The sequence below is a fragment of the Pseudorca crassidens genome, chromosome 15 (assembly GCF_039906515.1).
Source record: "Pseudorca crassidens isolate mPseCra1 chromosome 15, mPseCra1.hap1, whole genome shotgun sequence".
Lineage (NCBI taxonomy): Eukaryota > Metazoa > Chordata > Mammalia > Artiodactyla > Delphinidae > Pseudorca > Pseudorca crassidens.
This window is the reverse complement of record NC_090310.1, coordinates 5,128,727-5,143,903: the sequence shown is the minus strand read 5'-3', so window position 1 is coordinate 5,143,903 and position 15,177 is coordinate 5,128,727. Positions and strand designations below refer to the sequence as shown.

The following is a 15,177-nucleotide window of genomic DNA, read 5'->3' as shown; positions in this document are numbered from 1 at the left end:
GCAAGCAAAGCTGTGTTTTAAAACGATCGTCACAGATAAAAACAGTGTGGACGGCGTCTGAGCTTCGCTGCAGAAAGAGGAACTGAAGCTAGAAGTGTGGCTCTTAGCCACCTGCCCGGCCGCTCGCCGCTTCCTGCGACAGCAGCACCTGCCAGGCTCTCTCGCAGACACATCTGCGCGGCTCACACGCTGCTCAATGCCAATGCTTTGGGCGCGGGAGAGAACTGGCTCTGAGCCCCACACATCTGCCCCCAACAGATCATTAGGTCATGGGCGTTATCTAATCGGCACAATTAAACCCAGGACAAACACAAATAAAAGCCTTTATATTCCGCAGTTATTATTATTTGATCTGCAAACTTCACATCAAAAAAGTGTACCTATTAACATTTATCTTCAATCTAGTTGTGGGGAAAAAAGGATCCATATGTTCAGATACCACTACTTCAAATGTGCCCGGCCCATGCCCTCCCCCGGGCCCTCTGGTGGCACACGAAGACTAGGACTTAATGGCAAAATCAACATTCCCGGGGGAGGGGCCCGAGTGCATTTGGGTTCAAGCCCGAAGTCAGAGCCAAGTGTTCTTCAGAGCATGAGCTTTCTGAAGAGCTGCTCCTCTCTGGGGGAGAGAAGGAGAGATGGGGGTTGGGAGCTAACAGAACAAAGGGAAAAAGGAGAAGAAAGGTGGCAGAGCAGCCCCAGGGCCATAGGGCCCAGCAGGGCAGAGACGGAGCCCGGAAGTGGGGGCCGAGGCCCCGGAGCACACTGCCAAGGCTGTGAGCTCTTCGTAAAGACTCGAACAGCCCTGTCTGCCAGCACCGGGAGAGCACCCCGTTCCCGGGCAGCCGGCCCTGCCCTGGCTCCGCACCCTGCTCACCTCCCTGCTCCATGTCCGAGTCTGTGAGGTGCGTGAGAGAGAAGCTGGCGATGCTGGCGGGTGTGATGGAGAACCTGGAGTAGGGCGCCCCGTGAGGCCAGCTGGGCTCCGTGCTCCGGGGCGGCGGCGGCGGGGAGAAGTACTTGGATGTCTGAAGGGAAGGTTTGGAGCGGAGGAGGTGACTCGTTGTCTTTGACATAAAAGGGTCCGGGGAGAAGTCATCGTCCCATTCAAAGCCTCCACCTGGAAGTAAGACATAAAAGTAACTCTCCTTTCATGACTTTGTTTTAAGGAACAGAGAGGGCAGTGCAGGCATCCAGGTGGGCTCAGAGGGGCACAGACCACCCTGGGTGCAGACGGCAGAGCTGCCCACCCCACACCCGCAGGGCGACACGTGAAGTTATCCTCAGAAACAGCTCACATCACACTCAAGTTTAGTTGCTTTTTAAACCTGCCAATGAGATACCTTCTTCATCAGTGGAACTTTCGGAATTCATGCACCTGCTCGGGTAGGGGGAGCCTGACGACGGTGTGGGGCTGCTCAGCCCCGGCCCGCACGCCTCTCCTCCGCAGCGGCCCAGCTCTTTGGTCGGGGTCTCCTGAAAAGCCCAACATAAGTTCCCATCAGCCAGCGCCTGCTTTCAGGAGCCCTGGGGCAGGGGCCCTCGCTGACCATTTGTGACCTGTCCCTCCCACCCCTGGGGAAGGTGGGCCGGGAGTCCGCGCCCCATCTCTCCCGTGGAACGGGGTCTAAGTCCTGGGCAGACATACAAAGTGGCCACGGGAGACCTCGGAGGAGGAGACGCAGCAGGCAGGTTGGGGCAGAGCGCTGGAGTCAAAGGACACCAAGCCAGCGGTGAACCAACCCCACCCCCGCCACTTGGGTCCTGGCTCCAGATGCAGGAAGGGGGGGGTCTTCTGATGCTTAGAAAGAGGAGAGGAAATTCCAGGGGTTTGCTTTTTTCCCCCTGTTCTCTTGCTCCCAGCCCAAGCAATCCTGGGTGACAGCAGCAGGGGTGGCAGGCACCTGTAATTCTGAGGGCGGTGAGCTTCCTCTCTGCCTGGAGAACCCACACGCCTTTTCCCTCTCTGTCCTCCCACTGCGCAGCTGCACAGCGTACTGTGGTAACCCAGAGCCCAGCCTTCTGGCCGGAGGACCAAGAAGAGAGTGGCCAAGACACTGGACAGCCCAGGGAGGGGGAGCTCAAAAAAGGGATCCCATCGGTTGTTTATGAGCTCCTGGCTTACCCCCAGCTGCTCAGGGTAGATCTGACCCTAAACAGCACACCAAAGCGTTGAGAACTGAATTTCAGGAAGACCACTGCCAAGGTCCAGTCTGGCCAGGGGGTGGCACATGCACAGGACAGGTTCAAACAGCACAACAAAGGCTCTGAAAGGGACCCCAATCCCCAGAAGGCTGGTTGGAACTTGTGACCTGAACCCAACTGGGTCGACGCCTTCTAGGAAGAAAATATCAACATTATCCATAGAATCTAAACAAGGCACAGAATCGGATAAAATAATAAGGGTACAATCTAAAATTTCTCAGCAAACAAAGAATAAGGAAAACCTCAATTCCCAGGAGAAAAAAACAATCAACAGATGCCAATGCCAAGATGTCCTTAGATGTTGGAATTACCTGAGAACAATTATAAATATGCTCTTACAAAGTATGGGAAAACACACTGGAAATGAATGGAAAAGTCTCAGCAAAAGAATAGATAAAAATAATGAATTGCGGATTTCAGAACAGAAAAATACAATAACCAAAATTTTAAAACTCACTGGGTGGGCTCAATAGCAGGATGGACATGAGAGAGGACAGAATAAGTTAATGTGAAGCAGATCAACAGAAATGATCCAATCTGAACAAAAGCAAACACTGGAGGGAAAGAAAAGAACAGAGCCTCAGGGCCCATATACTAGGATATTACCAAAAGGTGTAACGCTGGAGTCCCAGAAACAGAGAGACAGAGTGTGGTGAAGAAGAAAAGAAGAAACAATGGCTGAAAACTTCTCAAATCTGGTGAAAGACATAAAACTACAGGTTCAGGAAGCTTTGCAAACTTAAAATGAGATAAATACAAAGAAATCCATGCCCGTAATCCAGAAATCCATAATCATACTACTGAAAACCAAAGACAAAGAAAAAAAACTCCTGAAAGCAGCCAGGGACAATGCTGAAAGAAAAGAACTATCACCTCAGAAATCTATGTTCAGAGAAAATATCCTTAAGAAATGAGTGTAAAATATAGACCCTCTCAGATGAAGAAAAGCTAAGAGAATTTGTTAAAAAAAAAAAAAAAGGCCACACAAACTTTTTCAAACAGAAGGGAAATGATAATAAAAAGGAACCTGGAACATCAGAAATGAAAAAAGAACAGTAGTAACTATCTGAGTGAATATAATCCTATTCCTCTCCTCTTCAGTTTCTTAAAACATGTTTGATGACTAGAAGTAAAGCATAGAGCACTGTGTGATGGGGTTTTTGATGAATAAACATATGACACATCAGATAACCTGAAGAAAAGGGGTAGGGGGGGATGAAGGGCCCACAGGGTACAGGGGTTCTTATATTCCACTTGAAATGGTAAAACACTGATTCTAAGGAGGCGGTGAAAAGTTAAGTATGTACATTGTAATCCCAAGAACCACTCCAAAAACTACACTAAGAGAAGACATATAGTAAGAAATGCATAGATAAAAGGTAATTCTAAAAATTGTTCAAATTACTCAAAAGAAAGCAAAAAGAGGAAGAAAAGAAATAACAACCAGAGGAACAAACAGAAACACTGAATAAAATGGTGCACCTAAATCCAAATACAAATAATTCTATTAAATGTAAGTGGCATAAAATACCAATTAAAAGACGAAAAGTTTCAGAATAGATTTTAAGAACCACCTATGTGCTTTCCACAAGAAACTACTATCAAGTACAGGGATGCAGGTACGTATAAGGATGAAAAAAGAGACATCATACAAATACTACTCAAAAGAAAGCTACAGTAGCTTTATGAATACCAGAGAAAGGAATAAAGAATGACATCATATAATGACAAAAGGTCAATTCACCAAGAAGATATAATAATCTTAAATGTGTATGAAGCTAACAGAACTACAAAACAGATGAAGCAAAAACTGACAGAAATGAAAAGAGAAACAGACAAACTCATAATTATAGCTGGAGACTTCAACACTTCTCTCTCAGTAATAGACAGAACAAGTAGACAGAAAGATCAGCAACAATACAGAAGAAATGAACAACCAACTGCATCTGACATTTATAGAGCAATCCACCCACCAGAAACAAAATACACACTCTTTCAGGTGCCCATGGAACATTCACCAAGATAGACCATATCCTGGCTCTACAGCAAAACAGCACATTTAAAGGAGTTGAAACCCTACAAAATATGTTCTCTGACCAAAATGGAATTACACTAGAAATCAGTAGCAGAAAGGTAAAAAAAAAAAAATCTCCAACCCTTGGAAATTAAACAATATTTTTTATAAATAATCTGTGGGTCAAAGGAAAAGTCTCAAGGAAAATCAGAAAATGTGTTGAGGGACTTCCCTGGTGGCTCAGTGGTTAAGAATCCGCCTGCCAATGCAGGGGACACAGGTTCGAGCCCTGGTCCGGGAAGATCCCACATGCCGCGGAACAACTAGGCCCGTGTGCCACAACTACTGAGCCTGCACTCTAGAGCCCGCAAGCCACAACTACTGAAGCCCGTGTGCCTAGAACCCGTGCTCTGCAACAAGAGAAGCCACCACAATGAGAAGACCACACACCGCATCTAAGAGTAGCCCCTGCTCACCGCAACTAGAGAAAGCCCGCATGCAGCAATGAAGACCCAACACAGCCAAAAATAAAAAAATAATTAATTAATTTAGAAAAAAGTCAATCACGTTTCTATATACTGGCAAGGAGCAAATGGAAACCAAAATTTTAAAATTACCTTTTAAATTAGCTCCCCAAGAAATGAAATACTTAGGTATAAATCTAACAAAACACGCAGAGGATCTGTCTGCTGAAAACTACAAAACACTAAGAAGAACTGAATAAATGGAGAGACGTACTGTGCTCATGAGTTGAAAGCCTCAACATAGTAAAAATGTCAATTCTCCCCCAAACTGATTTATGGATTTTATGCAACTCCCATCAAAATCCCAGTAGAATATTTTTGTGAATATAGAAAAGCAGCACACAGGCCCCCAGGCTCCCCATGTGCCCCAGGACAGGCAGTCCACCTCACATCTCTGGGGGCTCCTGGCTGTAAGACTACGACGCAGGTGTCCCGAGCATGGCTCTACACGGCTCCAAGGCCACACTGCCGAGCCCCGGCCCCGTCGTTACAATGACCAGCACTGCGACGCATGAGCCTGAGCTCAGAGCTTATCTGCCCTGTGACAGGCTGGAGGGCAGCCATGCGTCCCGTTAATTGTAAGCAAGCATCACTGTCCACCGTTCTGGCCTTGAGAACACTGTGCGTCCGGAAGGGGCAGTGTGAGAGCTGAGGGTCAAACACCCCCCCAGGCTCACTTAGGGCCCACGAGAGGCACATGGGAGACCACCGATGTGTGGGGAAGCTAAGGAGACCCTGAGCGTGAAGTGCCGGCACCCAGACCGCTCACTCACTGTGCCGTGATTTCACGAGAAAGTTGCTTTACATGCAGTAAGTGTTCGCCAAGCATCTGCTGAACCAACAGTGAAATAACCAAGACACAGAACTGCCAAAACCCAGGAGTGCTCAGTTAAAACTCTGGAGCTAAGGTACTGAAGCTACTTCACAGTAAGAGCAGGAGAAAATCTACCAGCCGTCAGCCTGAGCCAGCAGGGGGCTGCTACTCCAAGGACACTGCGTGGAGCGCATGAGAAAACTACTAGAGATCACAGAAAGGAAGACTTTCAGGACTTCACCCACTTCCCAACTTTCTCTACGACACTAAGCCTCTCAAATCTCACGTCTACTAAGCATGTCTTACACTTGATTTCTGTACCTTCGTTCTCATGCCTTGAATCTCGATCTCACGCTATCCTGCCCTGTCTTCTGAAGCCACCAAAACACCACCCCCCCCACAAAGTCGTCACAAGAGTGCAGCCCTTCTGTAGCCCAGGCGGGGGCTTCCACGGGAGCTGAGTTCATCCCTCTGCTGCAACTAGACCCCCAGACATCTTCCCCAGCCCTCACCCACCACTGCTCACGGCACACACTTTGTAACTCTTTCTATCCCACCTACAGATCGTCTGCTCTGTGGTGAAGTCTCGGTACAATTCAAGTTCACAGAGAAGGTGAAGAAAGGGCTACGTGAATTCGAACGACTGGTAACAAAACACAAAATCTGGGGCCATGTGATCCCTTCTCTCTTCCACTCTCAGTTAAAAAAATGGCAAACCAGTTTCCTAGGCCCCCTGAGCCCTCAGGTTCTGAAGCTGGGATGTGTATAAGCCTCCCGGCCCCTCTCACAGATCTGGTGAACTGAGGCTGGGGCCGGGAGTCTACTTTTTCTTTTCCCAAACACTTAACTACCTCTACCCTCCCTGCCCCACACGCCACAGTTCAAAGTTTTTTGAGCGACACTGTAGAAAGAGAACACACAGAAGCGACAACGCGTAAAGTAACGAGCAACTGAAAGCAGACCCAGCTCCCAGGGGAGAGGCGGGGCGGCACCCAGGACCCCCATGGGTGTGGGCAGAGCCTCAGGTGTGGGGCCCAAGAGGCCCAATGCTCAACGAGAGGCTGAGATACCAGGGTCTCGGTTCCAAGGACTAAACACAAAGGGAGGGCAAGCAGGTCCAAGAAGAAACCAACAAGGACTCCCACGCCTTCCAGAACGGGCGTTTCACTTACAATCCAGCTGATTCAAGAAGCAAATTCAAGGGCTACGAAGACTAGTCAACAAAGAACATTTAAAAAAAAAAAAAAGCTTGAACTGTAGGCTGCCTCATTTTTAAAGAGGCCGAAGGCTGGCCCCCTGAGTGGCGACAGCGGGCAGCCTGCGCAACCGCAGGGAGGGCAGGGCCAGCCCCTGGCCGGGAGGGCCACACACTCTGTCCTGCTGCCCCGTCCCCGTCCCCACTCCACAGGCAGGGCTGCTGGTCGGTGTCTCCAGGGTTACACGTGAGCCTCGGACAGTTCAAGCAGCACCTGCACGCTGGGCATTACTGCCGACTGTCAGAGTATAAAAATCTGGTCTGGAAAGGGTTAGCGACTTCAGCAGGACTCTGCCAGGACACCCAGGAAGGGCATGCAGATCTTCTTCCTGTAATGTAACAGGAGTTCCCTGTGCAAACCCCATTTCTGCGTGTTCTTGGAACTGACACTGTAGCCAACCCCAAATTCCTTTTCCTGAGTTATCACAAAACAATCCGTGGCCTCGAAACGGCAATCAGAAAAAATAAGCACGCTCGTTCCCCTAACACGTTCTGGAATTCTCTAGCAGGACAACCTGGAGGTGACAGACAACAGATACCTGGTCAAAGAGATAGACTGTGACGTCATCGAAAAACGTCACCGCCTTCTTCTCTTTCTTCCAGTCGTCGGGCGGCTGGTCCGCGGAGGCTGAGGGCTTCAGCAGGCTCCGCAGGTGGCGGCCGTCCTCACGGCTGAGGACCACAGGCACTATGTGCTCCGCCTCGTCCTCCGACTCGGAGCTGAGGCTGTGCAGGGTGAAGGCCCGGAGGTCCTCGTCCGAGTCGTCGCTGTTCTCGTCCTCCTCGTCCGCGTCGATTCCGTCCTCGGTGAGGTCGAGCACCCCTGGCACGCCGAGTTTCCCCAGGTACTTCCCTTCGACGTCTGGCTCCTTCAGCTTGGGGCCCTCGGAGTGGCCGCGCAAGGCCTTCTCCGCCATCGGGGCTGCTGGGCTGCCAGAGCAGAGGGGGGCATCTGCAAACGCCAGGAGTTCGTTGGTGTTGGTTCCGGTGGAAGCCAGCGTGCAGGGGGGCTCCTCCTGGGCCTCGAGGTCATCCCCGCTGCTGAGCTCCGAGTTCAGCAGACTTGAGGGGCTGCCGGCCTCACCGTCATCGGGGGGATGCATCTGCCTGGAAGCGCCAGCGGGTGCTGGTTCTGTCGCTTCTCTCGATTCCAGGTGACTGGCGCTCTGCCGAGCAGGGGGACACCTTTGGCCAGGCTGGCTGCTGCTGGTTTCCAGGCAGCCGTCCGGGGGGCTGGGACTCTGCTCTGGGGTGCCTGGCTCAGGCAGGGGCTGGTCTGCTCCCAAGGCCGAGGCCGAGGCTCCCGGGACCCCGTCCGACTTCTTATCGGGCTCAGAATCATTGTCTGAGAAGTAAGCGGAGTCTCGGTACGAGCCCTGGCAGCCAGGGGCAGAAGTCTGCGAGGTGATCTCTGCACCCCTGTGGCCATCGGCTGCGTCTGAGACGACGATGATGGGGTTGGGAGGTGGGCCCCCGCGAACACCGTCGCCCGCCGAGCCTGCGTCGGGGGCTATGGCGCCGTCGGGGGCCGGGTGCAGCGTCCACTCGGGGGACTCCAGGTTCTCCGTCTCGTAGCCACTGTCCGCAGGCTTATCGGGGGGCAAGAGTCTCTGTGGCGTGTGAGGGCCTAAGGAGCCCAGTAAAACCTCACGGACATCCACCGAGTCCAGGGAGCCTGGGGTCTCCACGGACTGCTCCGAAGTCGGGATGGGCGTCGACAAGCTGTCCTCTAGAAGGCTGTCCTGACTGGCAGAGTCCAAGGAGAGGGCAGACACCAAGCCCCGCTCCTCTGCAGCAGCATCTTTACAGCCCAGCTGACTCAGAGCATCCGCGGCCTCTAAGGCCCTCTCGGGCAGGCCTCGACGGCAGTGGTCTTCCAAAGGTGGTTGACTTTGTAAGCTCTGCCTCAGTTCTGGAAGGCTGTTCCCTATACTCACCTTACTGGCCAAAGTGCTGTGGACAAGGCCTGAGTCGCTCTGGGTCAGTCTCAAGGCCCCCTCCCTCTGGGGAGTCAGGTCTCGGGACCTGTCGCCAGTGGGAGGTGTGTCCACCGGGGCGGGCGTGGAGTCTGGGTTTACCTCTCGGCAGACACCGTCTTCACGGACACCGACATCCAAACACGTGGGCTTAGCTCCGCCCTGCTTCAGGGGCACACCTGGAGCGACATCGTGAGGCGGCCCCTCTGTTTCGAGCGAGGTAGGAGGTACCTGCGCCTTCGGGCAAGGCGGCGAGGCCGCGTCCCAAGTGCCGTCCTTGGGCGCCACGCCCGGGCCTCTGCCCTGCGCGCTGACGTTTTCCTGCAGCAAAGAAGAGCCTGGTTTATTTTCAGCAAACTTAAACTCAGCATCTAGAGAGTTCCTACTCGGACTTTCTAATATGGTTTCAGGAAAACCAGCATTTCTAAGTTCTGTTTGAAGATCATTTATATGTTCTTTGCTGGACAAGGAGTCTTTCAGTAAGTTCTTCTCTTGAAGAAATAAAAAGTTTTCTGACAATTCTTCATCATCCAACTGATCGAAACCATCTTGGTGCACGAGGTTTTCCGATGAGCAAAGAGGCTCGCAGTCAAAAAGCTTACGGGGCTTTTCTTTCTTCAAGTGGTGCGTGATTACCGACTCTCTGGGGTCATCCAAACTGGAGCTTAAGGTGGTCGGCTTAAAGTCAGCTTGGACTCCATTTAGTTCCATTAAGTCAAATATTTTTTGGTGACTGGGCAAAGCCTCTGATTTGTCAAGATCATTAAATATACTGTCGAAAGGGCTCTCGGGGCCCTTGGTAACATGCACATCCTCGGGTACCCTGGCATCCTTGGGGTCTGTAGTGTTCTGGAAGAAATCCTCATCTGTGCTGGACTCCTCTAATTCGACACTCCTGAGGGTCAGAGGCTGGGATGCTGTGTCACCGACCCTTTCTGGATTATCCATTTCCGTCGTGAGCAGTGCAGGTGGGTAATCCAGCTCCAAGTTGCTACCGCTTTTTTCTTCTAATTGGATGTAATAGTCGCTTCCGACGGAAAGGTTGTGGGCATCAAAGACGGGCACTACTCCGGGGGCCCGCAGGGGGACGTCCTGGCCACTGTCATCTTGCTTCCCGGGCCCGGGATCTGAGAGCGGACTCTCAAACGCTTCGGTGGCAAAGAAGATGCCGGTGTAGGACACGGCTTCGTCCGGGGGGCCCCGGCCGCGCTCCTCGAAGGGGTCGTGCTTGGCCGCCTCCCAGACGTACTCGAAGCTCAGGCCCTGGCTGGTTTCGGTCACGGTGAGGACCTCCTCCATCTCACGACCGAGCCGGTCCCTGGCGAAGTGGTCGAGGATGGGGAAGGCGGCGTTACTTGCAGCATCTCTGCTGTTTGTGTTTGGCTTGAGTGCATTCCACTGCTGCTCAAAGTCGACTTCCGGGTCCCTCTGGCTTTGCATCCGCAGGTAGGTGAGCAGTCTGTGCACATCCTCGGCCGCCGGCCTCTTGTCTGGTGACAGCCAGCAGAACTGTAAGACTTCATACCTGAGCAACACAGACAGGTGATTAGTGGACAGATGATAAATTGTTTTAAAATAAGGAAAGACCTCACAAGGACCCCTGGGCCAACTCAACACCCCAGAAGCCTCGACACTTGAATCACTGCCGACCACCTGAAGGGGTTCAGCTCACGGTGATATCAGCGTGAAAGGGATGGAGACAGATTTCTGTGTCCTCAGGACACTGCACTGCAATTCTTTTGCTTTGTCATCTGTTCTTCTGGCGTTTTCCAGAGACTTAGCCACCGAATTTAGAACCAGTTCTAAAACGCTCTCCTCTTAACACAACTGCCATAGGTATTCTGCTTAGTAAAGGATGCACGTATCTAATGTTCTGAGATTTACTCACTTTATTTTGCAAGAATTCACACAGACAGATGCTGTTGCGACTAATCTCTAATTATTCCCCCAATAAAAAGTGTCACCATGATCTCCGGCAGCACATGGTTTCCTCGGGTCATGAAAGGAGCTGAGGGTGGAGGGAAAGAGTAGAGAAAGAAGCCCAGAGACGGCGGCAACCAGGAGCTGGTCCTCGAAGGGCTGGCTGAATGCGGCCAGCATCTTAAACTGTTGCCGTGAGTGGAAGGGAAGACAAAGACGATGTCATGGTATTAAGTTTACAGCGTGAATGTCCAGTTATTCTGGGTGAGTTAGTTCTAGCAAGTAGGGGGGCTGAGCAACGCCCACACAGAGGGGCACCGAGCTCCAGGGGCAACATCAGCCGGGCACAGGGTGACGCAGACAGAGGCCTTGACACAGGTGAGCCTGATCCTAATTGGAAACCGAGTAAGAACTGGTCTGGAGCATCATAAGAAGTAAATTTGTTTTGCAAATGTCAACATACATTATGCAAATGAGCCTCATGTGCCAATTTAAATATGATCATGTCTATGCCACCCGTCTCTCTTCTTGCACCTCGGGTTATCACTTGAACAAACTGCCTCATTTAAAAATAAGTCCACAACAGGAAACGCCCTTAGAATTGACTTTCCTAATGAGCTCAGACTTAACGTCTTTCTTACTGCAGGTAACACATCAATTCCTGCTTGTTCTACACATGTTCTAAAAATAGCATTACATTAAAAAAAGGATGTTAATTCTAAGATCAGTCATGAATAATACACAAACGATTGCTTTTCATAACATTTACTGTTCAAAATTAGAGAATACATAACTAAGACCCATGCAGACAGGATTTCCTCATCTTCTGAAAAGAACGTGACGTGAAGTTACCCACCATCTGTCAGAGTAAGGCTGCTCCAGCTGGGGCTTTGGGAGTTTTGTGTCTCTCTCTCGAATGACCTGGTTGAGAACCTCTAAGTTGGAAAGGTTGGAATAAGGCTGAGTGGCATTCTCAAAAAGCTCCCAAAGTGTCACACCCAGGGACCTGCAGAACAAAGAACACGGTTATTTCTTTCCCTCTTCGGATGTCGAAGTTTTAACACCTACATTTTTACTTGTACAGTCACCAGTAATTTCAAGCACAAGGTGTCTACTGACACGGTTACTGAAGATCGCTCTCTAACATGATTTTAAAAGCAGGCATTTCCACTAAAATGAGGACCACAAGAATACCTCCTCAGATTTACTAACGGAATATATTACTTTAGGAATTTTGGCCAATGCAAAAAAAACATGAGATGGAGCTAAGAGGCATGATTACACGGAGAAGCGAATATGACCGTCAACCTTAAAACTCAAGAAATTAGAAAGATCATCACGATGACTTTTAAGAGTTCAGCAACACAGCTAGATACAAGGTAAATACACTGAATTCTGAGATTTTTAGTTGGGAAAAAACATCCCATTCACGACAGCAGTAAACGTCGGAAATCTTGACGCGAACAACCCTTCCCTGTTCGCCCCATGTATTTCTTGCTGTAGCTATTCCTGAGTATCTGGGGCTTTTTGCTCTTCGGAAGGACGCCCCCCACTACTCTGCCAGAAGCGGCCACATGCCCGAGCCCCTCACCACCACCAGGTGCACAGCCGTCACCACGGGCAGGGCCAACCTTCGCAGTACCCGGCCCACTCGCCCGCGCGCCCAGTGCTGTCCCCATGGAAACGGCCTCTGTGGCTGAAGCCAGAGGGACACTTCCTCTCCACTTCCTCTCCACTTCCTCTGTGTGATCCCTGCGTTCGTTCCCACCACCTCCACTTCTGCCGCATATTACAGTCTATTTTCTGCAACGGCTTCCAAACCTGGCTGACCGGATGCTGGTACTTAGGACCCTCCCCGCCCCACCCACCCCGAGGACTCTTCGTTGGTGGGTGCAGGTGTGGCTGCATCTTTAAAAGCTCCCTCATGGTTCTGACGTCCAGCCAGGTTTGGCTATTGATGGTTTCCGTGACTATACCCACCAGAATGCTTGTGTGAATAATGAGCCGTACTTGAGTAAATAAGTTGACTATTTGACGTGGTAGAGTACAATATAACGTATGAGTTAAACTCTCTTATACTAATCTCACAAATCAGTGAGAAAAATCAACATATTCAGTATCTAAGTGGAGAGGGCATTTCAACCAAAGGAAAGGAAAGGACCCAAATCTCCCAATCCAATTCAAGACGGGAGAAGTTTCCCTGGCACAGAACTGCTAGGGGCAGAGGGCTGTTTTGGATACAAAGAAGTTTAAGACACTGTCAACGACTTTAGGGAATTAACAATTTATTTGACTGAGGAAAATAAGAAGTTTACATGAAATGCTAAAGACCACAAAGGTGGCCTATGATTAGGGGCAAAATGAGTGTTATCAGCATGAAGCCTGGTTTGACCCTGGGCCTGGTGTGACCTCTACCTGCCTTATTTTCTCCAAATCCCCGATGTAACTACCTTTCTCTCTCCCAGCAAGGCCTGTTCCCAAACCAATCCCCTCCCCAGTTCTTCAGAGACCGTGAAGCATGGGTTTTCTTCTCAACTCCCCACTCCCCCGACTCCTAGCATCTTCCTTGAGCATCCCTTTCTCCTGGCACAGGCCACATAGAAAGAGGAGACATGTGCCCACCCTGCCCTGCAGCTCTCTATTCCCTAGTCTTTCCCGCCCAGTCTCCTCGGGGACAAGTGCCATTGGCCACCGCCAGCATTCCCTTCTCTCCAGCTCTTTGCCTCGCACTGGCCTGTGTCTCCCTGAGGACCAGCAAGCCTCTTTCTTCTGGGAAGAAAAACGTCCTGTAGCTCTTATCCCCTCTTCCACCAAACTCACTGAGAGAGGACCCTCTCATTCACCCCTGGCACAGGGCAGTTTGGTCCCTGCCTCTCATGGAAGCTGGCGCCACTGCCAGCCCTGCCACCAGAGGCTGCTCAACCCGTCAGAAACAAGGGAAACTGTCTCTGGGAAGTTTTCAGGCCAATCACCCTGCAAGAATAGTAAAAATATGAATGAAGCGTGAAAAGCAACTTCTTAAACACAACAAACAGCAGATAAGATAGCAGGGAATTACCTGGACAAAATCTAGAGCTTACTGAACTAAGCAGAACACTAAAACCACCTTTGACTGCAGCATCTGCTGAAGCACAGAACTTGCGCCTCTGTGTCTGTGGTGTACCAGGCTCAGTGGGGGTGATGGTGGCGGTGGACAGGCCAAAGCCCTGGGCCTGCACAAGGTAAGGGGTCTCACAGAGACCTCCTCACAGTGGGAATAAACCTGCCCCCTGCCTTTCTCAGGGGCCTGGAAGGCAAGCTGCCTTGGCACTGAGGTCCTGTGAATTAGTGGACGTGTGGGAGCGTGAGTAACGTGTGTGTGTGTTGGCGGGGGAGTGTAGTCCCAAAGAAGATGTAACCACAGAGCTGGCCCTTACCTGGACTTACAGCCCAAACTCACACCATCTGAGTGCTCTAAAAGATCTTGAGCTGGATACATAAAGCCCTGGATTAGAGTAGTCCCTTACAGGACGGGACACCCAAGTACCTGACAAAAGCAAATGTGGACCCTCTCTGGAGAAATGTTTCTCAATTCTAGGTTTCCAAGATCCTCACCATAAAAAAGTCCCCAAGGAAACAAACCACCATCAAGAGCCAGCAAGATCAAATCCACAAAGACTTCAGATACTGGAATTATCTGATGTGGATCATAATCAAATAGACCTCCTAAAACCAAAAAGCCAATATCTGAACTACAGAATTCAACAGAGAGATTTAACAGAAGAATAGACACAGCTGAAGAGAGAATTTTAAAAAGAGAGAGAATTACTGGATAGAGCACAGGTCTGAAAAATTATCTAGAGTGTGGCACAGAGAGTCAAAGAGATGGAATATATAAAAGAGAGGATAAGAGACAGAAGACAGAGCAAGAAGGTCTAACACATATCTAATCAGACTTCCAAAAGGAGAAAAAACGGGGCAAAGGCAGTATTTGAAGGGTAAATAAGGGCTGTGAACACCAACCTAAGATATGAAAAGCCAAAAAAATCCCAAGCAGAAAAACAAACAAATCCACACCGATACACATTATAGTGAAGTTACAAAAACCAAAAGACAAAGAGGAGAGCTTAAAAGCAGCCAGAGAGGAAAACGTCACGTCACCTCCAAAGAGCTTAGGGAGATTTACAGCTGACTTCTCAAGAGCAACAATGGAAGCCAGAAGCCAGTGGAGTGAGGTCTTCAATATGCTGAGAGAAGATAACTGTCATCAAGTAAAAATATACTTCAAGAACGAGGACGAAGTAAAGGTACACTCAGACCTACGGAGAAAGACCTGAGAATCTTTTACCAGTCGAACCTCACTAAAGGAAATTCTGAAGGACATACTTCAGACAAAAGGAGACTGATCCCAGATGGAAGGTCTGAGATTTAAAAAAAAAAAAAAACAAAACAGCAAAGTGATTTGATTACGTGGATAAACCTAAACAAAC

The 15,177-nt window shown here is 50.0% G+C and overlaps 1 protein-coding gene across 4 annotated transcripts in view; it reads right to left on the bottom strand.

The window, feature by feature from the left end:
• The window catches only part of LMTK2 (lemur tyrosine kinase 2), a 174,876-nt gene that overhangs the window by 3,678 nt on the left and 156,021 nt on the right, over positions 1-15,177 (bottom strand). For all 4 annotated transcript variants that reach the window (XM_067705467.1, XM_067705468.1, XM_067705465.1 and 1 more), the window contains 4 exons: positions 11,565-11,714; positions 7,352-10,313; positions 1,344-1,476; positions 878-1,120 (listed from right to left, as the gene is read on the bottom strand). In XM_067705467.1, coding sequence (XP_067561568.1) covers positions 878-1,120; positions 1,344-1,476; positions 7,352-10,313; positions 11,565-11,714 — 3,488 coding nt within the window. The remainder of the gene's footprint in view (positions 1-877; positions 1,121-1,343; positions 1,477-7,351; positions 10,314-11,564; positions 11,715-15,177) is intronic.